The sequence below is a fragment of the Sinocyclocheilus grahami genome, unplaced genomic scaffold, assembly GCF_001515645.1.
Source record: "Sinocyclocheilus grahami isolate Dianchi unplaced genomic scaffold, SAMN03320097.WGS_v1.1 scaffold438.1, whole genome shotgun sequence".
In the NCBI taxonomy this organism is placed as follows: domain Eukaryota; kingdom Metazoa; phylum Chordata; class Actinopteri; order Cypriniformes; family Cyprinidae; genus Sinocyclocheilus; species Sinocyclocheilus grahami.
In genome coordinates, this window is record NW_015505617.1 from 554,245 (window position 1) to 578,179 (window position 23,935).

At 37.9% G+C, this 23,935-nt stretch overlaps 1 protein-coding gene across 5 annotated transcripts in view; it reads right to left on the minus strand.

Annotated features, from left to right (window-relative positions):
• LOC107551948 (pleckstrin homology domain-containing family M member 3-like) overlaps positions 1–23,935 on the minus strand; it is a 40,737-nt gene that overhangs the window by 2,564 nt on the left and 14,238 nt on the right. For 2 of the 5 annotated variants that reach the window (XR_001604826.1, XM_016233748.1), the window contains exons 3-7: positions 22,291–23,226; positions 15,942–16,087; positions 15,572–15,765; positions 9,062–9,125; positions 2,942–3,099 (exon numbers count right to left, since the gene is read on the minus strand). Coding sequence is in view for 4 of the 5 variants with exons in the window: in XM_016233748.1 (XP_016089234.1) it covers positions 2,942–3,099; positions 9,062–9,125; positions 15,572–15,765; positions 15,942–16,087; positions 22,291–23,226 (1,498 nt within the window). In the remaining variant the exon portion in view is untranslated. Of the gene's footprint in view, positions 1–2,941; positions 3,100–6,773; positions 7,016–9,061; positions 9,126–14,294; positions 14,774–14,915; positions 14,987–15,571; positions 15,766–15,941; positions 16,088–22,290; positions 23,227–23,935 lie in introns of those variants that run through there. The other 3 variants (XM_016233749.1, XM_016233751.1, XM_016233750.1) reach the window with 3 other exon arrangements.

Sequence of the window (23,935 nt, forward strand, 5' to 3'; positions counted from 1 at the left end):
GACCTTAATAAAAAAAATTTCTCAAAAGTAAAAAATTTTAGATTTGGTTTAAAAAAAAAAAAAATTAAGCAGCAATTTTTCAACATTGATAATAATAATAATAAAAAATGTTTCTTGAGCACCAAATTAGCATAATAGAGTGATTTCTGAGAATCATTTGACACTAAAGACTGAGGTAATGGCTGCTGAAAATTCAGCTTTGCTATCACAGGAATAAATAACTTTTTAAAATATATTCAAATTTTAAATTGTATTAATATTTAACAATGTTACTGTTTTAACTGTATTTTGATCAAATAAATGCAGTAAGTTTGTTTAGCCTGTATTACACACACATCTATCTATCCATCCATCCATCTCTTTATATGTGTGTGTATAATACAGGCTAAAAAAGTTCCCAGTCTATTTAAAGCTCCTTCTTTACTAGAACAATTAGGAGCTCCAGGGCTCCTCAGTCCTCTAAAGAGCAACAATTTCTTTCTGTGCACCATCATGGGCGGTAGTAGCGCAGTGGTTAAAGTTTTTGGCCTGCCAAGCCAAGACTAAAACCCGAGATCACTGTTGGCCAAGAGGTTGTGCCATACTAACCAGAAGTACTACTGGTGGTCTATTCCTGAAAATGGTCTACACTTTGCACTAAAGCATTAAAAGGGCCTTGTTTTCAATAAACATTTTAAAAACTCTTAATTTGATTTCCTCTTTAAAGAGAACTATGAGTTAAACCGACTACTAGATCTGAAAATGTCTTACAATTTGAAGCACGCCCAACATGAATAAAACCACTAAAGCACGCTAACAAGATAATACTAGCTGACAGGATGTCTATTTTAAATCGGTCTCTATAAATAAATAATTCTTTCCAATAGAAAGTATCCAAAGTCATAAGGACTATGGTGTACTTGCTCCTCAGAGAGGTGTGGTGGTGGTTTGTGGAATTTATGGATTTACGGTGGGGTGTGGAGACACCTTCTGCTCTTATGACCACACACCTTTGCCCTATTGAGCATGTAATGTTACAGATACAACATGAAGTGCATACAAACACACCCAGAAAATTCTGGATAAACTAAACAGCGAAGCAGTTAGTGCAACACCTGGATCCAGCTGTACTAACAGACACACTCAAACTGCCTCGACAGATCTGAATGGATCTATCAGTGAATAAATATCTACTAACAGTAATGCAGCAATTCGATTTATATAATTACATGTAATTAATCTGTTTGTGCATTCAGTCCTTTGCTACGTTGTGCTAAAAATAATATATATTTAAAAAAGATTATCAGTAAGATTTTCAATGTTTTTTTAATGGAGTCTCTAATGCTCATCAAGGCTGTATTTATTTGATCAAAAATACTGAAAAAAACTATAATATTGTGAAATATTATTGCAATTTCTAATATTGGTTTCCGAATTTAATATAATTTTCAGCATCATTACTCCAGTCTTCAGTGTCACATGATCCTTCAGAAAGCATTCTAATATGCTGATTTATTATCAGTGTTGAAACTATTGTGCTGCTTAATATTTTTTGGGGACCTGTGATACCTTTTTCAGTATTCTCTGATGAATAAAAAGTTAAAAAGAACAGCATTTATTCAAAATAGAAATCTTACAGACAACAATATGAGTTTTTACTATCACTTTTTATCCATTTAACACATCCTTGCTGAATAAAAGTAAAAAGAAAGAAAACATTACTGACCCCAAAACTTTTGAATAGTAGTGTATATTGTAAAACAAAGTTTCTATTTTGAATAAACACGGTTCTTTTTAACTTACTATTCATCAAAGAATCCTTAAAAAATGTATTACAGGTTCCAAAAAATATTAAGCAGCACAACTGTTTCCAACATTGATAATAAATCAGCATATTAAGATGATTTCTGAAGGATCATGTGACACTGGAGACTGCTGAAAATTCAGCTTTGCTTCACAAAAACAAATTATATTTTTATGACAATAATGACAATAATATTTCATGACAAATGACAATATTATTTCACAAAATGTGTTTTTTTCTGTATTTTTGATCAAATAAATGCAGACTTGAGCATACGAAACTTCTTTAAAAAACATCTTACTGATCCCAAACTTTTGAATGGCAGTGTATATACACAAATGTATATGGCAGTGTGTGTGTGTATATATATACAAATACATATACAAATAGTTTTAAACAGTCTTTGTCCATGATGTACAAATATGGCAAGGGTCTTTTTCAGACCAGAAAATCACACAGAACAGTATAAAATATGAAACATTTTAATATGAAATCAAGTAACTTTTACTGTAGCAGCCCTAACCAATCATTATTGAGGCTTTATCAGTGTTGCCGTGTGAGTAGCTATGTTTAAACAGCAGCATCTGTTCTGGGAACTGCACTCCACTTCGCTGGAGAGTCTGAGAGATTCTAGTCACACTGATGGTATGAAGACCAGAGAGTGGTTTATCAGCTGCAGGCCATAAGCGGACAACACACAGCATGCTGAAAAAAGCCGAGATGCTCGAGGGATTAACTGTCCCCTTACACAGGATGGCCTATCACTGCGCCATTACACCCCAATCCACCGCCCGCTGGGTGTGACTAACATGAGACAGGGGCTGGACAATCATCAGCAATGAGCTGTGGACCATTTGACAGACAACTGCCACTTACAGTGTACAGAGCTGTGGGATTACAATACCACCATCATCATCATCATCAGTGATGAAGAAAATCTTTGATGTCCACCTGTGATTTCTCTGCTGGGACACTTGTCCTTAAGGGAAACTGACTTCATGCATCCACTAAAAATCCTTTTGCGACTAATTAGTAAAAACAAAAAAATGTTAAGTTAATTTGTAAAGGTACTCTGGGCATTGTATGTAGCATCTCTGCTTTCATAGACCTTCAAGATCATGAGACGTTTAGAGGTGAAATGGTGGCTACAGGTCTCACCTTTTGGTGGCATTCTCCTGGAAGGGATAGATGACCTGGCCAGTGTGGCAAAGCTCACAGATGAAGCCCTTCTCCCGGCACAGACTACAGCTATAGACGTGAGAGCTGGCAAATTTGATCACCTTAGAGAGGAAGGGAGCAAGCTTTCCATCTATGACCTGCAAGAAAGAGAAATATATTACAAAAGTGGAATGCAGAGGCGGGTGATATGTCTAAAATATGAGTCATTGTATTTCACGTTAACTATACAGTATATCACAATATAGTTAGTTTTGCTGGAAATAAGGTTGTTATGAGGCCAGCATTTTAGATACCATTGAAATGTCACAATATTGATTTCAGAGCAAACACTAGCCTAACTAACGTAAAAAGTCATTCATATATATATATATATATATATATAAAATTAGGATATAAAGATCATGTTCCATGAAGCCATACATCAATGGAAAGCTTATTTATTCAACTTTCAAAGGATGTATGAATCTCCATTTCCAAAAATGGACCCTTATGACTGGTTTTGTGGTCCAGGGTCACAAATAAGAAAAAAGAAACTAATTACAAGCAATAGCACAAAAAACTAAAACAGTAAAGATACAAACTAAATAAAGAGTGCTTTAGATTTTTCATGTAGGTCTAACAAAATAAATACTTCAGAGATGTAGTACATAAAACGTTATGACTGGAAGCTTTTTGTGCACACATTCCAGATGTATGTGCATTGAAACCATCTATCAGACAGCAAATTGAGTTTCTTTCGTCCCTTATAGCGGTTGAACAATTTAAAATCGATTGAACGGTTTAAAATCACTTAAACATTTAAACTAAAACTTTCATAACACTGCAGCATCACATGAGGGTAACTGTGATAAATGCAATAGTCAAAATCTCTAACAACTGACAAATTTCTACCAGTTTGTCCACCCTACAAGACAGAATCTCGAAATTCTACAGAATGCATTGGCAAATGTGTAAATTGAGTGCTACACTTAGCAGAAAAACTGATGTAAGTTCACCACAACACTAATAAACAAAAATGCAAAGGAACAGAGGATGTGTAGAACTTTGTGAAAGATGATAATCTAAAGTCTGTGGAACTTTCAGGGAACATTTTGCAGGTGCAGATTATTTGCAGGCCAACCTATAAGCTTTAAACATGCTGAGAAATAGGATGGAAAAGTATGGAGGAGGAACCTAGGGAAGTGTAAAACGTGACCCAAGCGATTCTGCTATAAAATGGCCTCCACTAAATGTGTTCAACAGCTATGAGAGAGGAGGCAGATTTGAAATATCCATGCAAAAATCAAAAATAAATTCCATTATCAAATGGACAGTAATCCTCCTGGTAACAGTTAGAGGGGAGATGCACCTGTACTTATATTTCTTTATACACATATTGCTTTTTGCACTTCTGGTTAGATGCAAACTGCATTTCATTGACTTTGTACTTGTACTCTGCACAATGACAATAAAGTTGAATCTTATCTAATCTAATAAATAACACCTACAATATTACTATACATTAACAGTATTAATGTAAATCTACCTTTTATAATATACATTACAGTTCACTGTATTTTAAATTGTAATTATATTTCACCACATTACTGTTTTTACTGTCATTTTAAACAAATAAATGCAGCCTTGTTGAGCTTAAGAGACTTCATTTAAATCATTCTGAACAGTAGTGTACATTAAATATTTAGATGGTCAGTTCATCTACTGAAGCACTGAAGATGCACTCTAGATCATCTCAAATCCAGTTGCAGAACATGATCATGTCTGCCTCTTGTTTTAACAAGCACTTTAACTGCACATTTGTGTAAAACCTTCACACAAATTTGCAGCTAAAGTGCTTATTAAAACAAAAGGTAGAAATCAAATACTAACATTCTGAAACTCGTGTTCATTTTTAAGTCATTGTTTTATTCAAATTATGCTGAAAAAAGAAGCACATGCTTCAAAGTCAGTTAGCTCACTAAAAACAGCATCTTTGTGGCTATTGCGGGGGGCATGGGTGACGTCTGCCAAATCAACTCCCCCCAAATCCCCCACCTTCTGCTCCTGTCTCGCATGTGCTTTGTCGTTAGCTGCTTAATCCCCTAAAACCACAGTTTAGCGCCTACTTCTTCATCCCCTCCTCAGCCCTGGCCCTAATGTCCTCGCCCGCTCCATTAAATGGCAGAGAAAGGGCCCAGATTAGACAGATAAAAAAAGAGTGTGAGCTCTGTTTGGATAACACCCTCCCTGCCAGGGCCTCGCAAAACAGGATTACAACCAGCGTGTGCGAGGAAGTGAGAGAGAGAGACGCCCTGCCAGGGTCAAGTGTGAAGTGGGCATGACGTTTCATCATATACGTGGACCATGTGAATGTATAGGTCACGGTAGACCAGGTTCCATGTAGGTATACTTGAAGAATGATGGTTTTATGGATATACTGAAAGCTGATGTTCCTCATCAGATTCCCATTCATGATTATAAAAAAGGACAAATATTTTCCAGTGGGCTCTGAGAACTCAACTTAAATCAAAGAGAAAACAAGTTTTCATGTCACTAAAAAATGGTTGTTCTTTAAAGCAAAAAGTCACTTAATTTCGCCATATCGTATCGTCATTCTGTATCTCAAGTAAATGTATCTTGATTTAAAGTTGTTTATATAATTGTATTGGAAAACAAGACAAAAATACTAACAAAAGCATTCTTTTATGCAACATATAATGGCACAATTTTATGAATTTAAGACTTTCTGTTTAGTTTTAAGACAACTTTGAAATTCCAGTATGTAACTTCTGGGGACCTGAATGTTGTCGTTTGAGCTCAATTAAGTGCATATTGTTGGCAAGACCAATGCTGTTGTTTTCGGTACAACGCATACAATTAGCATTTATATCGCACTCGTACTTGTGTCCATGTTGGTGCACTTGGTTAACTCTTCTTACTCTTCCAGTGGAGATATCAAACAAAAGGCAGTGGCCAAACAAAACTGGCTTCTGGGCAAACAAATATGGTCAACGGGGTCATTTTTAAAAAGAAAAGAAGACTGCCCAAAACTCTGTGCTAATTGTTTGAACTAAATGGGGACAGCATTTGTTTTTAGTCTATAGTGTTTGGAGTCTTGCTGGAGATAGTTCAGCATTCAGTGACCTCAACAAGGAGGGCGAGCATTCCAGAGCTGCGGAGGAACCGGCATTAAGTAGCAACACTAAAAGAAAATGGCTCTTTAATAAGGTAAGCCAATTAAGAAGCTGAAAGAGAAAGTAATGCGACGTGAATGGGAAATGCCTCAAATTTGGGCCTTACAGAGGCAGTGGGGGAGACGTCATGAATAAGAAGTACACAAGAAGAGGGACAAAGAACTGACAGTACAGAGAGCATTTAAGAACCATAGAGAACTGCGCCGTTTCACTTCAAAGATGCAAGTATGAGCCAAATTGTTGTGACACAGATATCTGGTTTAAAATAAACTGAATAAAACAGAAAATATTATGCATTTTTGTTGACACCCAGACGTGTTTGTAACATTGTACTCTGTTTTAAGACCCACAGACCCAATACTGAGCAAGACAGAGCCTTGGGAAAAAGAGAGAGAAAGCATCCCCATTACAATTCATCATACTTAGTGTTAGAGGTTTAAAGAGACTGTTTTGTTTTGTGGCAAAAAAAAAAAACTTAAATATTTTAACATTTCTTTATTTAGCAACTGAATTAACAGAATTCACTAAAAATAAATGAATTAATTAAATTGACTATAAATTAATAAATTAATAAAATAAAACAAGACAAGCTGTAATTGACATGTAGAATGCAAAAGATGTTAAAAAAAGGTCAGAGAGGTATAGTGTCAGGCAATGGGATGTTGGGGAAGAATAGAATGGAATGGAAGCAGAGGCAGGACTGTCACGCTTTGTTTTTCTGCCCGTTGCTCCTGAATGGCAGTAATTAGTTAGCTGGGTGGGGGCAACGTGGGGTGGAGAGGGACTCCAGCCTCCCACCAGGAGACAGAAGGGAGCGGGGATGTGGGACAGGAGAAGAGATGTTCTGAGAGCAACAGAAAAATAAGGGCAAGGGTCATTCCTAAGAAACAAAGGAGTGACAAAAATTCAGGCATGATAACAGGGGGCTGAGGAAAGGAGAGAGATATGTATGGGAGCACAGTTTCCTATATTCTTGACATATAGTTATTTCAAGCATGCAAATTTCTTAATTTTAGTTCAATTAAAAAGTGTAATGATGACTGTGAGAATAGAGAAAAAAGTTGCTGCAATAAGCCAAAAAAACAGGAGCAAATTAATTACAACTGATCAAATTATGAGCTGTAACCAGGATTTCTGCAAGTTATAAAGGTAAATTTAAGACTTCTTAAGACCTATTAAAGAAATTTTAAGGAAGAAATGAAAGAACGCAATATGTTCTCTAAATATAAATATCTAAAGAGAACACACTGTGTTGTATTGCAGCACAACTTCCAACTGATCTCCATTACTTTTTAATTAATTTCACAATTTTTTTTACTGTACCTTCTGTGCATCACACTGCACAAAACTGATCCTTCTAAGTACTTTTGTTTAGTTTTTTAGTGCAAATAAAGCTTAAATTAAGATGGGAAAAGTTCATCAAATAAAAATAAAGTGAACTCATGATTATAAAAAAGGACAAATATCTTCCAGTGGGCTCCGAGAACTCAACTTAAATCAAAGAGAAAAGTTTATGTCACTAAAAGATGCTTGTTCTTACTTTAAAGCATAAAGTCACTTCATTTCGCAAAAAAAAAAAAAAAAACTCTTCATATCTTCATTCTGTATCTCAAGTAAATGTATCTTGATTTAAAGTTGTTTAGATATTTGTATTGGAAAACAAGACAAAAATACTAACAAAAGCATTCTTTTATGCAACATTTAATGGCACAATTTTATGAATTTAAGACTTTGTTTAGTTTTAAGACAACTTTTCAAGACCTTTTTGAGACCTGCAGAAATCCTGTTAACCTTATTACAGATGGATTCACAACAGAAAGTGAAAAGCAGAAGGTTAACGTGTCATTGACATTGAGGCTGCACATAGATCTACAGTGACTCTGTGAGGGTCAGGGTTTCGAGAGGAAGGGTGTGAAAAACACAGTTCACTCTCACAGCCTCTCAACTCCCACTGCCAGATGACACTGAACAGACACTCCACATGGCGATGATGTGTGCTACAGGTGTGTGTGTGTGTGTGTGTGTGAATGTGATGAAGTCTTTTATCAGAATCAGGTGGGACGAGGAGGAATGTGAACATACAGGCCCAGAAAAAGATGTTAACACATCAGCCACACAAAAATGTATGAATGTCCTGGATGTCAAGCATTTATTTTATTTATTTTGTCAAGCATAAAATGTTTATTTTGTTTTAAATGAAAAGGCAACACACAACTGTTTTGGGTCAGTAATATTTTTTTTAAGAAGTCTGTTCTTCCCACCAAGACCGCATTTATTTAATTAAAAATACTGTAAATAATTTAAAAATGTAATTTATTTCTGTGATGGTAAAGCTGAATTTTCAGCAGCCATTACTCCACTCTTAAGTGTCATATGACCCATCATAAATAACCCCAATATGCTGTTTTGGTACTCAAGAAACACTTCTTATTATTGAAAACCGTGCTGCTTAATATGTTTGTGAAAACCATGATACTTTCTTGGGTTATCTTTTATGTTTTTGGAAAAAAAAGGAAAACCTTAAATATGCAAAGAAAAAATATTATTAGATGATATTTATTGTTACAGTGATGAATATCTGTGGTTACTATGCTAGGACACTTGTGATGTGAAATTAATGAGAAATAAAAAAAAGGCATAATTTGCTTGTCAGTGCCATTTGGATTGATATGTTGTATCTTTTGCAATGACATTTCATTTCAACACTTTGTTTTTGAGTTTGAAATCCTTCAACATCCTACACATTTGCTTATGAAATCTCTGTTAATTTAAACACTCTTAAGAAACATATTTTACAGAATTTTACTCCACTCAGCAGAATTTCCCACATAGCATGAAATAAGCATGAAAAAGATGCGTGTGAGCCTACTTACATGTGTAAGTGTATAAAGAAAAACTGAGATGGAGAGGAAAGAGATAAAATTACCTGCTGCAGGTCTGCCAATGAGTAGAGGTGCACATGCTGTAGCAGGTATTCCCTCGGAAAGATCCTGCAGAAACAGCAAGAAAATCACATTAGAACGAAAAGCATATGCATATTACCTCAAATCATAACTGAGCCTGCACATATCTGTAAAAAATAAAAACTGCATTAGCCTGCACACATACACATACAGATCCATTTCAGGTGGAACGCTAGTATCCCATCATCCTGCCTCTGTAACCATGACAACATGGGTCCAAATTGCTTGGAAATAGGGGTTAATTCAATTGAATTGGAAAAAGGCTGTAAAATAGGCATTTAAAAGCACTACCCCTTATTATGGGTGAAGTGGGGCGGCTCTGTCTCTCTCTCTCTCTCCATCTGGCTAGCTATTATGGCCCTCTTCACCTCTCTCCTCCCATGAGCCTACACTCGCTCTTTCCCTCTCTCATTCACCCACGCCTGCTCACATTACAAACTCAAGGGCCCACAGAATTATCCAGAAAAGAGGGGACTGGCCAATGGTTCTTATGAGTTTGTTCTTTAGTGAATCTACACATAAAGCCTGTGAAGTCAATAAAAAGTGTACATAAACACAGTTTTTTCAAAATTTGCTTGAAATGTATTGGTTATCAAAATTATCTCATAATTCATCAATGGAATTAAATTTTCCCCAAAATATTATTTAATCAAATTTAGTGCTTAAGATTACTAAAAAAATCCTTAAAGGGATAGTTCACTCAAAAATAAAAATTTGATGTTTATCTGCTTACCCCCAGGGCATCCTAGACGTTTCTTCAGTAGAACACAAACGAAGATTTTTAACTCAAACCGATGCAGTCTGTCAGTCTTATGATGAAAGTGAATGGAAATCATGGCTTTGAGAGTCAAAAAACATACACAAATAAAACCAAATTAAACCCTGCGGCTCGTGACGATACATTGATGTGTAAAGACACGAAACGATTGGTCTGTGCAAGAAACTGAACAGTATTTATATAGTTTTTTTTACCTCTGGTTCACCGCAATGTCCGAACTATCCTGAGCGCGTTCTCAACAGCCGGCGTGTGACGTGTCTTCTTCTTCTTCTTGCTTTACGGCAGATCGCAGACTTATGAGTGCATTACCGCCACCTATCTCTCAAATGGACCATTGACACTCCTAATTAAGATTGTAGATAGTGTCAATGGTCCATTTGAGAGATAGGTGGCGGTAATGCACTCATAAGTCTGCGATCTGCCGTAAAGCAAGAAGAAGAAGACGTGAACACGCTCAGGACAGGACAGTTCAGACATTGCGGTGAAAATCAGAGGTAAAAAACGATACAAATACTGTTCAGTTTCTTGCACAGACCGATCCTTTTGTGTCTTTACACATCAATGTTTCGTCACGAGCCGCAGGGTTTAATTTGGTTTTGTTTGTGTATGTTTTTTTGACTCTCAAAGCCGTGATTCCCATTCACTTCCATTATATGACTGACAGACTGCAATTTAAAAATCTTAGTTTGTGTTCTACTGAAGAAACAAAGTCACCTACATCTTGGATGCCCTGGGGGAAAGCAGATAAACATCAAATTTTAACTTTTGGGTGAACTATCCCTTTAATGGGACTATTAAAGAATCTGAATTAATAAGAGGAATCCTAAACCAGATTTTTTTTTTAATTAAAAAATATATAAATTATTTATTTTAATAATAAAGAGTTTTCCACTGAAGTGTTTACAGATCACACCTGACAGATCTGCGGCCTTAGAGAGGTATGAATGCCTGATAAAGAGTCTGGAAAGCTTTACATACCCACAAATCTGATATAACAAGTGAGGTATTACTGAACATCTTAGGAAGGCTGACAAAGAAAAGATATTGCATTGAGAAGATTCCACGGTCTAATGCGCTATCTTCTGTATGACAAGATGAAATCCTAACTTAATCCCTGCGGACGTGTTGTTACGCTGATTTGCCTGCCTTTGTCAAGCTTGTTCAAGTCAGGACAGTGTGAGAAAATAAACCTGGGTCTCTCCAGGAGTTCATTTACTTCTGGTTATGGTGACAGTTCATCTTTCGGCTTTCCATCTCCTCAAGCATAAATTCATCTCTGCTCATGGCAGAGCTCCATGTCGATATCTTTTGTCCTTGCTCAGGGTAAATACGTAAGTGTTTACAGTGGTGGTAACCAGGCGATATGGCGCTTGTTGTCTAACAAAAGAGAACCAAATCCGGCCACAGTAATCAGAGGGTGGCAAGCACATAAGCAAGAGACTGTATGCTGATTTTGCTCTTTTCTCGACTGCCTGTGGATAGGTACGCTTTTATGACAGAGAAACTGTAGGATATGCTGCAGTCTGTGGTCAAAAGCAGAGAAAAAAGAAAAGTTTGGAGGCACCATATTTAAGTAAACAGAGTTATTGTAGCAGTTAATCAGAGAATTGTGCAAATTTTATACTACCAAGTATTTCAACAAGTGAACAGACAGCCTTCTATGGAAAAAAAAATTATAAGGGTTGGGGAAAAAAATAAGGAATTTAATGATTTTGGTTTACAATTCTTAACGGTTCTGGTTTGGTAATTGTTAAATATTAATGACTAAATGTAAAGCAATTCTTGTGAAAGGTACATTTACTCCTTTTCACAGATGTTTATGAGGTGACATGCAATCCAATAATTGTCCTTAACTATATATTAACAACACTACTAGACAAACAAAAAATGCACTACACTACCGTTCAAAAGCTTTCAATTTTTATACGACAACATCTATTTCAATGCTGTTCTTTTCAACTATATATTAAAAGAATCTTGAAAAAATGCATTACAGTTTCCACAAATATTAATCAACACAACACTGATAACAATGTTTCTTGAGCATCAAATTAGCATATTAGAATGATTTCTGATGACGTGACAACGACGTCTGGTGTAAGGGCTGCTGGGAATTCAGCTTTGCCAACACCTGAATAGTTTACATGTTAAATATATAGCAATAGAAAACAGCTATTTTAAATTGTAATACTATTACATAATAGGATAGGATAGGTACTTTATAATGTTACAGTATTTCAAATGTTTGATCAAATGCAGCCTAAGTAAGCAATAAGGCACTTCTTAAACATTACAAAACACTTACCATCAACAAACTTTTGAACGGTAGTGTCTATTTCATATTTCATTCAGTTATTCAGAAATTCATACAGGTTTCGAATAACTTGAGGGTGAGTAGATGATGACAATTTTCATTTCTGGATGAACTATGCCTTTAAGTGTCACAAGTCTTGAGCACTACAAAACACAGTAAGGTGTATGTGTTTGATTCACTAAAAACATTCATTCAGGAATCATCTGAACTACACTGGCTGTCCTGTGTGGTTTTGATTCACTAAAAAGAACCGATTCATAAGAACAATTCACTCAACAACTGAACTACTGATCACACTGTTTGCTTATGATTCACTAAAAAGATCTGGCTCATAATAGTTCTGGAAATGGACTATACTGGTTATGTTGTATGTTTCAAACTGTAGATCCTGTGGCAGACAGTTTCCATGAATAGTATTGCAATGCATTTCAAAACTGGTTCTCATTTCCCAACCCCAGACATTAGGGAAAACTAATGAAAGGTACAGACAAAGGTAGTAAGCATGCATGTGGATGCCCCCTGTGGATCAGTGAGGTGCATTAAATCAGGCTCAACGGTGTGGACTGTGACTGTTCTCCCCCTTCTCTCTGTGGCTTAGTGTAAACACTCGTGGTCCTCTTCACAACCGCTGATGAGCGTCCCGGCTGGGCAATGAATGGCTAAGGTAATATTTTAGCGCCACCGCCCTCATAAATCCTACACTGTTTGGAAAAGCGAAGCATTAGCCTGATGCCTGCTAATAGCCTGGCCATAAACACTAGCCCTCTAGCTCTGCCTCCTGCTAGGGTCACTGCTGCTGTGCCCCGTAAACACAGTGGCCAGATAGTCACCACTCAGTAGGCAGCTGGGACCGCTCCAAGGAGATGAACCTCAGAGAGGATATTCAGTTCAAACTGAGGTTCCCTTTACTAGAGCCCTCACGTCTGCACATCAAATGGCCATCCTGCTGCTACGTCATCATGGAGTTCAAAGGCGCAAATACATAGGAAAGGGTACTGGCCCATTCAATAATTCAGTGATTCAAACAACAAACAGTGTTCTGAACGTGTAGCTTAAGAGTGCATTAGCAACACCATTAAGTCAACATTTGAAGTTTTTTTTTAAGTTTTTTGGCATGCCATACTTTATTTCAACAGAAAAAGATGGTAAGTTTACCACCAAAAAAAATTCATTGTCAATCCAAGGGTGTTTCATGGACACTAGGAGAAATAAACTGCAGTTTCCTCTTACTTTACCCAAAAATGAAACATTTGTGATCATTTACTCAACCTCATGTTGCTACAAACATGCACGACTTAATTTCTTTTGTGGAAAACAATAGGGTCCAGTGTTGTTTTAGACCTCACTGTCTTTCATTGTATGGACACAAACAGTAAAAAATGCAGTAAATACATTACTATTGGGAAAAACATTTTATTATTATTATTATTAATGTTGAAAAAAAGTTGTGCTGCTTAAATACACACACACATATGTATATATGAAGAGTTTGGTTCCAAAACGCTATAAATCCATTTTGATTAATTGTTTTAAAAATGAGTAAAAACGTGTTTTCTTTACCAAGAAAGTGGCAAGATGAAAACCACTATTTTCTGTTTCAAACTTTCACATCGCATTTTTAGGTTATAATAACATTAAAAATTCAAATCCAGATTTTGATTTTCAAAGATATGGGTGTCTAGGATGCCGGGTGTATTCAAAGCGTCGTTACTGTTTACAATGCGTGGAATGGTGCGCTGTGATTGGTTGAGCGGATGTATCGCATTCTGCAGAGAAGGGAGACTGGCGTTTGAAAACATGAGAGAATAACACAGCGGATATCGCATTTTGCGTAAAATTAAAAATTTACTTTTCAATACCGACCAGATACAATACTGATTTTGGCAGGAACTCAAATTTTTTTAGAACTGTTTTGGAACCAAACTCTTCTCTCTCTCTCTCACACACACACACACATATATATATATAAACTTATATTTTTGTGTGAAATATCCATTTAAATATCCATTTTTCTCTTTCTAAACTTCCACTTATCCCTAAATTAAGTAAACAGCCATCTTTTTCTGATGATTAACTGTCAATATAAAAGGAGTTGAGCCATTTTTTGGGGAAGAGCTGGAAGTAGCTTTCCATTATGTAATATTTCATCACAGAGCTGTACACACTTTCGTCTCTCATGGTGTGAATGTTTAAGGCCTCTTAGCGCAATCTCGTGGTCTCCACACTGACCCTGGTAAGAGCTGAAGCATTCATCATATAGACAAGCCTTTTAGTGCCGAAACCTTTGCATAAACACAGCTCCTTCACATTCCTGCTGAACCTGGCCCTTAGGAATCCACTAAAGATCTGCATAAGGATCTTATTCCCAGCAACCAATTGAAATAGCTTTTAAAAATGTATACTTTGTTAGTACTACAAGCTTAATACATATGTATTACAAGCAAGCTCCCTCTGTACATACTGGCAGGGCAACAAACCAAATGCAACCAGCGGCAGTCATCCACTACTTTATGTGCCTTGCAAGACTTCACAAATATTTATGTTGTTCCACAATATATTAACTTCCAGTCCCATCTTAGAAATCTGCAAAGCAGAAAGAGGAAAAGCTCAGTGTGTGTCCCTGCTGGCCTAAATTAAACACTGTAATCAGAATCACTGGAGTACTACAACTAGGAAATATTTATACACTCATGCACTGATATGAATGAAATATTTCTGAACTTACCTTATCTTACTGACTTTGTAACTCCAACTGTTTTGATGTAACTAACAACAATACAATCTTTTAAGCGGGCTCTTAACAAGAGAAAAAAAATAAATAAATCACACATATGATTAAACAACTTTTTTTCTTCTACAGTCTTCCAAGTGAGTTTTGCTCTTGCTCCATGGTTGTTTTTTAAATATATAATTTTGTCACAATAACAAGCCATAGTAGATTTGAATACATTTGTATATGATTCAAGTTATTGGAACCTCTTTTAAATAGGTGAGAGAAAAAACTCACTTTTATATTGGTCCAATTTGAGATCAGTTTCACAAACCCATTTAACATCCTTCACTAACCCGTTTAACATCAGCAATTTTGAATATATGAAATTTACTAACATTAAATTGTGTAACATCACATTGTCAACTGAAACATCATTACTGGTTGACCACTATACTGCAGTAACTGACAATAATAAATAATAATTCAATAAGCTGCTAGTTTGCTACACACAGTGGTTGGTTAATAAAGCAAAATGACGTTGTTTCAAACCCAGCACAAGTTGATCCACATACAATGTGCATTATGAAAATGCACCATTTTGTCATGTTTAACCTGTCTTACTTTTACTTTCCCAATCTTTCCTCTTCCTGCTTTTTGGCATCGCTCACCTGCGGCGGAGGTCTTCTGCCACTGTGGCCCGGCAGCTGAAGAGGTAAGCCCTGAGAGACTGGAGCTGCTGTCTCAATTTGAGAATGGCCGCCAATGCCTCGCAATGCTCATACAGACACGGGTTCAACTGCTGGACATCTAACAGGGGCTCCTCATAAACAAACTCCAGAAACTCCTTCGCTTGTTTTGACACCTGAACAACAAAAATGGTGTTGTTAATCATCATCGCTTACAGCTTTTGTTGGATGTCTGGTTTCTTTTGCTGGGTGGTGCAAAAGCTGATTTCTAAACTCAAATGCACCAAGAAAACGTACAGAATTATTAATGATACTGAAGATATGGATTGGATATACAGGTCTGTGCGCATACCTTGTGTTTGTTAGTGTCCCAATTATGCAGTAGACGCGCAGGTATGAGGAAGAGGTTGTCCTGGTGACAACTTGGGCAGTAGTACCAGCCACTATAAGAGCAAACTTTGGCCTTGCATCGTGACAAACCCACTGGCCTCTGGCATCCTGAATGGAAAAATAAGCAAGAATAAAAAGGAAGAACCTCAAACAACACAAATCAAACCTGGGAGAGGAGAGATCAACTCTGGGTTAAAGACAACGTTAATGGCCACCTAATCTACTGATGAGGGCACGACCAAAGCAAGAATAAAAAGGAAGAACCTCAAACAACACAAATCAAACCTGGGAGAAGAGAGATCAACTCTGGGTTAAAGACAACGTTAATGGCCACCTAATCTACTGATGAGGGCACGACTCTGTTAAAATTTGACAATCATTAGCAGAAGGTGATCAATCTGTTTGGGTTGTGTACTGATATGTCAAGGTTTACGACACAACCCTGGCTAAACACAGATAAATATTACTGATGATCCAGAGGATGCAAAAGATGTATACCGCACAAAAGGCAGCGATTGAGTCGCTGATAAAAACCCAAACTAAAAAGCTGTTTTTACCCTTCCAGACACAACAGAAAGAATCTAAATGCTTCTTAGTACTGAACAGGCATATATAAAGAGCACATTTATTACAAGATAGCTCATGAAAGTGCATTGCTTTGTCTTTTCATCGCGGTTCAAGATGTCTTCAAACAGTTTAGGCGGCACTCCAGCAAAGGGCTTATCCCAAAGGAACCAAAACAGGTGATTGTGAACATGGCAGGTGTCCCTTATCCTAACCATCTGGAAGAACCAGAGCCGGGACAGTGTGGATGTTCAAAGAACAAAAAGAGAGAATGAAAGGAACAGACACAGACGGATATAGACTTGTACAATCTTTTCGGTGGAGCGTATCGGCAGTTATACACTACAGAGGGAGAAGAAGAAATGTGGACAAGATGGGAAGTAGGATAGAGAGGACAAAAACAAGTCAGAGAAAACAGTCTCCAAAAGAGGGACGCAGAATGTTATCACTACAAATATCTGTAGAGGGAGACACTGATTACAGTGTTTACAGGCAACGCTGTAGGTCTATTTTTGATGCATTGTTAATTGGCTGAAAAGGGCCAAGCCGAAAACAGGGATGATGTACGTGCAGCAAAATTACACCATTTACCATCAGATTCAAAACAGTTAGTTCACCCATAAATGACAGTTCTGTCATCATGTACTCAGCCTCATGCATTCTATTTTGTAATGTTCTCTCATTTGTGCAGTTCAAAAGGAGATGTTTGGCAGAATGTTCAAACTATTCTTTCCATACAACTTACAGTGAACACATGCTGTTGAGTTTGGAAACCACAAAATTAATAAAGTAATTCATATAAAAGTGAACAACATTATATTCCAATTCAGTTTATATTCACAAGTGCTGTGACAAATGACCGTATCAGCGAATTACATTTTTAATATTGTAAATGTACATATTAAATATATTTAAAAACATCAATAAAATAAGAATAAATAAGGAATAAAAAAAAATCTACAGTAATATGTAAACTACCGTTCAAAAGTTTGCGGGCAATAACATTGGACAGTTTAATATTTTTTAAAGAACATATGTAACTATATGTATAATTTGATGACATTAACATTATGCTTGCCCTGCAACATTGTTGCAATGCCCTATGAAATTTTAAAGGAGAACTGTAATTTTTTGCTGTTTTGGATGCATAATAAAATAAAAATTTTTAAAAACTTGGCAAATGTTATTTTCTGAACAAGACTCTTGCACAATACGTCGCCAAGGAATACTGCCATTTTGTACCATGAAAAGAAAATTCACTCTATTCCATTTCCAAACCAATACGTAATGGGTTGTTCTATCTGAGGTTAGGCGCTAACATCATGCGCTGCACTGTGCTGCCAATGTAAACTTGAGGTTTTAAGGGGCAGGGACCCCAGACTATAAAAAGTCAGAGGTGGTGTCCCCCATGCCACAGCTGATGGGTGCCTGATATTTGGGCTGAACCACAGACCATGCAGCAGGGTGTCGTGTGTCAGAGCTGCCTTGTAATCAGCATACATGCAGAGCGTAAACCCACAAATACCACCCTTTTCCAAAAATAGTACTTCGTTGTATAGCGCTCATGTTACAGAGACTGTTATTAAGAGAGAGCTAGTTAAGGCTGTGCTTTTCAGCAAAAGAAAAACAAAAATTGTGCAAAAATTAAAGGAGAAACACTGACTCAAAAACTGGCAATGTTTGTATGCATTCAATTGGCTTCCAAAGCATAGTTTTTGTATAGCATCACGGAAGAATCAGCAGCTAACAGCTCACATATGTCTCAAACTCTGGAATGAAAAAGAGAATATATGGACAACGGAGTTCAAATTTGAGTTAGTAGATTAGCTACAGTCTTCATCATGATACAATGCATACAATTATTATTATTATTTTTAATAATAGGACAGTGTAGAGCAGACAGGAAGCAAAGTGGGAGAGAGAGGGGCGCAGGGTTGGGAAAGGTTCTCGAGCTGGGATTCGAACTCGGGACGCCCGTATGTCGGCGCACTGCCCACTAGGCTAATGGCACCAGTAAAACTGATTTTTAAAGGACAAAATAACACACTGCGCATCATCTCTGTCTTTCGGAGCCAGTTGTAGCCTGCTTTTCTTTGAATATGCAAGTCTTCCGATTCATTAGCTGCTGTAGGTAAATAACTAGAAGAATATTCAAGAATATTCAAGTAAACAGTAAAACTATTTATGCTACAAACCTGTTTATGATTACGGTTATTCATTAAAATAACATGATAAACACCAGTTTGCAATATAAAGCAATATATATTTTTAAACATGCAAAATAAATGACACTGGAAGCCTAGGTCTGTTTGACCAACTTCAACATTATGACCTACAATATCACTATATTTCAAATATCACTATGAAATCATTAATGTGACATTTTTACATTAGTCCTACTTAAAATGAACTTTTAATGCATGTTTTAATTGCATGTAAACATAGTGCCAAAACAATTATGTATGAAAGAGCCACAGAACAAGATCTGAACGAGCTTTCTAGCAAACTTCTGATAGAAGAGAGATTCTGGACAGCGGCCAGAGAGCATGCCACTTCTGGGAAAGAGTTGGCCACTGGGAAACCGCAGGTTCTATGTATTGTGGACATCACAGCCTGTGCCAGTAAAGCACAGCCCCATGCATGATTTCAAACACACAAGGTGCAAGTTTGCACATCACAGCCAGACAGAAAGACAGCACAGAAAATATCCCCAAGTTGAGGGTTCAGTGATGTCTGTGGATATCAAACCACTCTGAGCCAACTGAATTCTAGCAGGTTGGAGGTGCTGCTTTGCAGTTAACACACGTGATGCTCACTCAATTACAATTGAATATGGTTCTCAACATTTCCCAATCTCATAGCCAAGCATAAGTGCAGGGGAACGGCATGTTCCTTGCACAAAAAGTGGGGCCAACCTGGGACTGTGGGAAAGACGGGGAGCTGTGGCAAACAAGAGGCGTTTGATGTGTTCACTCCGTGACTGTCCGCAAGATTCCCCTCTTTCATTTTCAGCAGCACCCTGTTGCCCTAAAAATGGCAACTATTTGCAGGAAAAATAAAGGTGAAGTGGGGCGCTCTGAGGTGCCACTTGCACAATGGTTTTCTAGCAGAATAGACGTTACGGCTCCGGAGGAGGTGTTCGGTCCTTTAGTGCAAGAAGGTCTCTCGGTTTTCTTGCTGCAAAGGCTACAACTCGCTCCACTTTCAAGCAGCCCGCCGAGTTCCACGGGACAAGAACCCCAGGGTGGGGCTTTGTGGCTCCATAAGCGTGAAAGACGACAAGGCCCCAGCTTTGATGTCCCCTATTCAAGCTGACATCCACTTAAAAATAAAAAAAAAGATGGCATAAGGTTGTGCGTGCGTGTGTTCACACATGTGTTTGCTTGAGACAGATGCACTGCCCATCTTTTTGATGTAAACAGCAGTCCCTTGGAACCCATTCTCTCCACCTGACCCTACACTCCCTCTTTTCCCACCTACAGCTGGATCTTCCCATTTGATCTGCTGTCCTTGTATGCTCTACAGGGTACTTTAGTAGAAGTGTGTGGAAAAAAGCCTAAGCTGGGTTCAAGCAAACTATGTGATTTGGCTTGAGAAAAAGGGTGTACGTGTGCGCGCGCTTGAGAAAGGTGGAAAGAGGATGGTCTCTGCTTCTGCTTCAAATGGATGGCATGCATGACCCTCTTAAACAAAGGTCTGTTATTCTGTCGGCCTAATGATTTGAATAAAGTTTGCTCATTAAGCGTTGATCAGCAGTGTTTTGATGAGAGATGATCTAGACGTAAACTGGACAACTGGGATCCAATTCAAACCAACCCAACCAAAATGTAATTGAACAAATATATTTAAAAAAAATTATAAAGTGAAACAATAAAAAATAATGAAATAAAATATCTGGCAGCATACTTTTGGAAATAATTAGAAATTATTCAAATGGATTGGATTAGATTGGATCGAGTCATGATTGAATTTCCGATTATTCTGATGCATTGCAATAGTGAAAGAATCAAAGAATTGTAATCATACTATCAGAAGAAATTTTTACACCTCTAGTTGACCACTAAAGGAATAGTCCACCCAAAAATTTAAATTCTGTCAATTTACTCTCTCTCAAGTTTTTCCAAACCTGTATGAACACGAAATTAGATGTTTTGAAGAATGTTGGGAACCAGACAATATCTGTTCCCCATTGACATCCATCGTTTTTTATTTTCCCCATGGTGTTTGGTTACCCACATTCACTTCTTTTATGTTCATCAGAACAAGGACACTCATACAGGTTTTGAACAACTTGAAGGAGAGTAAATAATGACAGAACTTTCATTTTTGGATGAACTATCCGGTTCTGCAGAAGAAAACACTGGCTGACTTTAAAGTGCTACCTCGTTAGACCTCCAACAAAAACATTGGGACAAGGAAGAATCAAAATCTTAACAGAAACAACAGATGGTATAAGTTTGAAATATGCATATTCAAATTAAGGCAGGGACTAATGTTCCTTCCTTTCTATCGCACTTCAATAGCTTTTCTTCCCCTCCTTAGCATCTCCAGGTCATCTTTAAGCAATGTGAATGCATCACAACCCATTTCAGTAACCCCCACATAGGACTTGGGTTAGCTGACAAAACCTTTTGTGGATGCAGAAAAACTGGGGCCAAGAGGTATTGCAAAGTGAACAAATGATAGAGAACAAAGCAGGCCATAATAAAAGACTGCAACAGTAATGAGACAAAACTCTTCATACTGAAGAGCCACTACCACCTTTAACCATCAGCCCACTGAGCCCAGACTGGATCCGTTCTCCTTTCCATCTACCCTGCAATTGGATGAGTTGCTCTTGCTCACACAAGATCCAATCCTCTTATAGCACATACACACTAGAATTTTAGCATCAACTATAGAATAAAACAGACATCAAGACACAGGAGTCACAGGCACATTTCTTAAATATATTACGTGTTATCAGTAGCATATAAGTCGTATGTCCCCAACATGTTATGATTGGCCCATTTTATGTGACATTTTGGATGTGGGTTAGGGTCTGAGAGAGACACCACTAATATACTGTCTAATTTAAAAGAAAAGAAAACAGATGAAAGGAAAACAAAAAATAAAGACTATTTAATGTCTAGTTCTACCTTAAAAGCACTCACTATTTACATCTTTAAAATCTGTAAAAAATTTACTCAAACAAACGCGCAATACAAATCTGCTGCTGATCAACATAGAAAAGAAAAATAAGGTGTGAGCATCTGTTCGGGGGAAAGAAATAAAAAGAAAGATTCATAAGTGTATGTTTTTTTTGGGTGATAAAAACTACAGTGAGAGAGAGAAAGAGAGAGAGTGAGTTCCAAGCGCACGGATGTACCCAGCTGTTCTGTTCTTTTTAGGCCGACACGTCCCATTCAAAAAAATCTCTTTCGTGGCCCCGAATCAAACAATTAGCTTCCGCACAGATCGCAGCATCCAGGCAGCCTTTGATTCTAAAAGGGTTTTTTTTCCACTTTATATGGGCCAATTATCGTCAGGTGCCTGCTGTCCTTGTTCAGTGAGGCTTTCAAATGTCCTGCATTAAAAAAAGCTGGTTGTTACAACCGGGCAGAAAAGCGTTTCATTCATATCCACTTAGAGGGTGGAAATTTCACACCGGAGTTTAGCCCTGATAATTTTACTGATAAGGAACCCAATTCTAAAAAAGCGGTTACAAAATTAGGAAATGTTGAAAATGCATTGTAAAAGGTGGTCACCTGCACATCGGAAGCTCTGAGCGGTAAGACCCTTTTCTACAGCCAGACAGGTGAGGATGCTGATAAAGCTAGTGGTGACGGACTGTCGTTTAGCTCTCTGGGTCTCACTGTGCCGTCGCTCCCTGGCTGGCTTACTCCTTACCACCACTTGGTTATTCTCCCACTGTGGCCGCTGAGCCGTCACTGCCGTGCGCAAGGCCTCCTCCCAGTCCTGGGCCTTGGACTCGGTCTCTGCCCGCAAGCGCAGCACATCATCAGGGAAGACCGCCTGGAAGCGGGAGCTGGTGTCTCCGTCTTCATCATCCCGCTGCAAAGCCAGACAGGAGGCCAGCGGGTACCTCAACACCGGCTCCGACACTGGGCCTCTTCCCTCGGTCGGAAAGGCCTGCAGCTCAGTGCGGCTCAGTACAAACGTGAAGGTCCTCCAGTTATTGAGGTCAGTGAGTTGGTGCAGAAGACCAGCCTTAAGAACATCAGCACAGTGCTGGGTGAACAGTGGTAGGGCCGTAGGACGTACCAGGGGTCGAGGGGCTGGCACCATCGCCGCATCTGGATCGGGTTCGTGAGGGGTAGGGGAGTTGGCACGGGCCAGCTCCCCTTTGCGATTGGCTGGACGGGCGGCCAAGACGTGTTCCCAGAGGAGTCTACACCACTCCAGTGCCTCCCACTGGCAGGGTGCGCGCAACTGCACGCGAGTGCTGTTAAAGAAGACGGCCTGGAGTACACGTCCATCCTGTGGCTGTGGTGCACTCACCCCTTGGCAATGGGACAGTGAGAGGGCGGCACATAGCTGCTGGTTGCCGCTGCTGTCCAGGCTGTATAGAAGCAGCTCACAGGGCATAAGCTCCACATGACAGGTGGTCCAACGTCCCCATGGGCCCTCTCTCTGCTCCAGCGTTCCCTGCTTCACCAGGCTAGGGCTGCTCTCCTTATGAGCTAGAAAAAAAGTCAGAAAAAGCACTTTTAATGGCAATAACAAACTACAGACTAATAATGTCTGAGAAAAAAAGTTTATAATGGATTAAATAACTGTAAATATGATTACTAGGGCCTTTGGCTACACCATGTGAAGCTAATGGCAAAAACAAGAACTGTAATTGCACAGGAAAATTGGAAGAAAATATTGTGGATCAAGTACTTCCTGGTGAATCATACAATACAAACAAGACTTAATCCGTGATCAGACTCTACTTACTGATTTGATTTTCCTTCTATGCTGAGAAATTAAAAAAATGTTTTAACTAACAACTGCTCTCTTTGGATTATATTTCTCAGAGGTCTTTAGCAAAAACAAATTAAATTGAATGTAAATTTGATCAAAAAAAAGGCAAAAATGTCAATATAAATTATGAGAAGTATTACAGAAAAAAAAAAGATTGTTTTGATGATTTTAAGGATTGCTTTCAGGATCCTTAGAGGACTTAATTTTTTTTAGACAATTTGCCAACAAAAAAGGCAAAAATTTCAAAAATGAGGAGAAACTTGAAAACAACAACAGAGGATTACATTTCTCAGAGGACTATGGCAAAAATATGATTAAAAATTGTAGGCATTTACCAACAAAAATCAGCAAAAAAAATTAATAAATGAGAACCACTATAAAAAAAAAAGAGATTATTTTTTGAGGATTACATTTCTCAGAGGA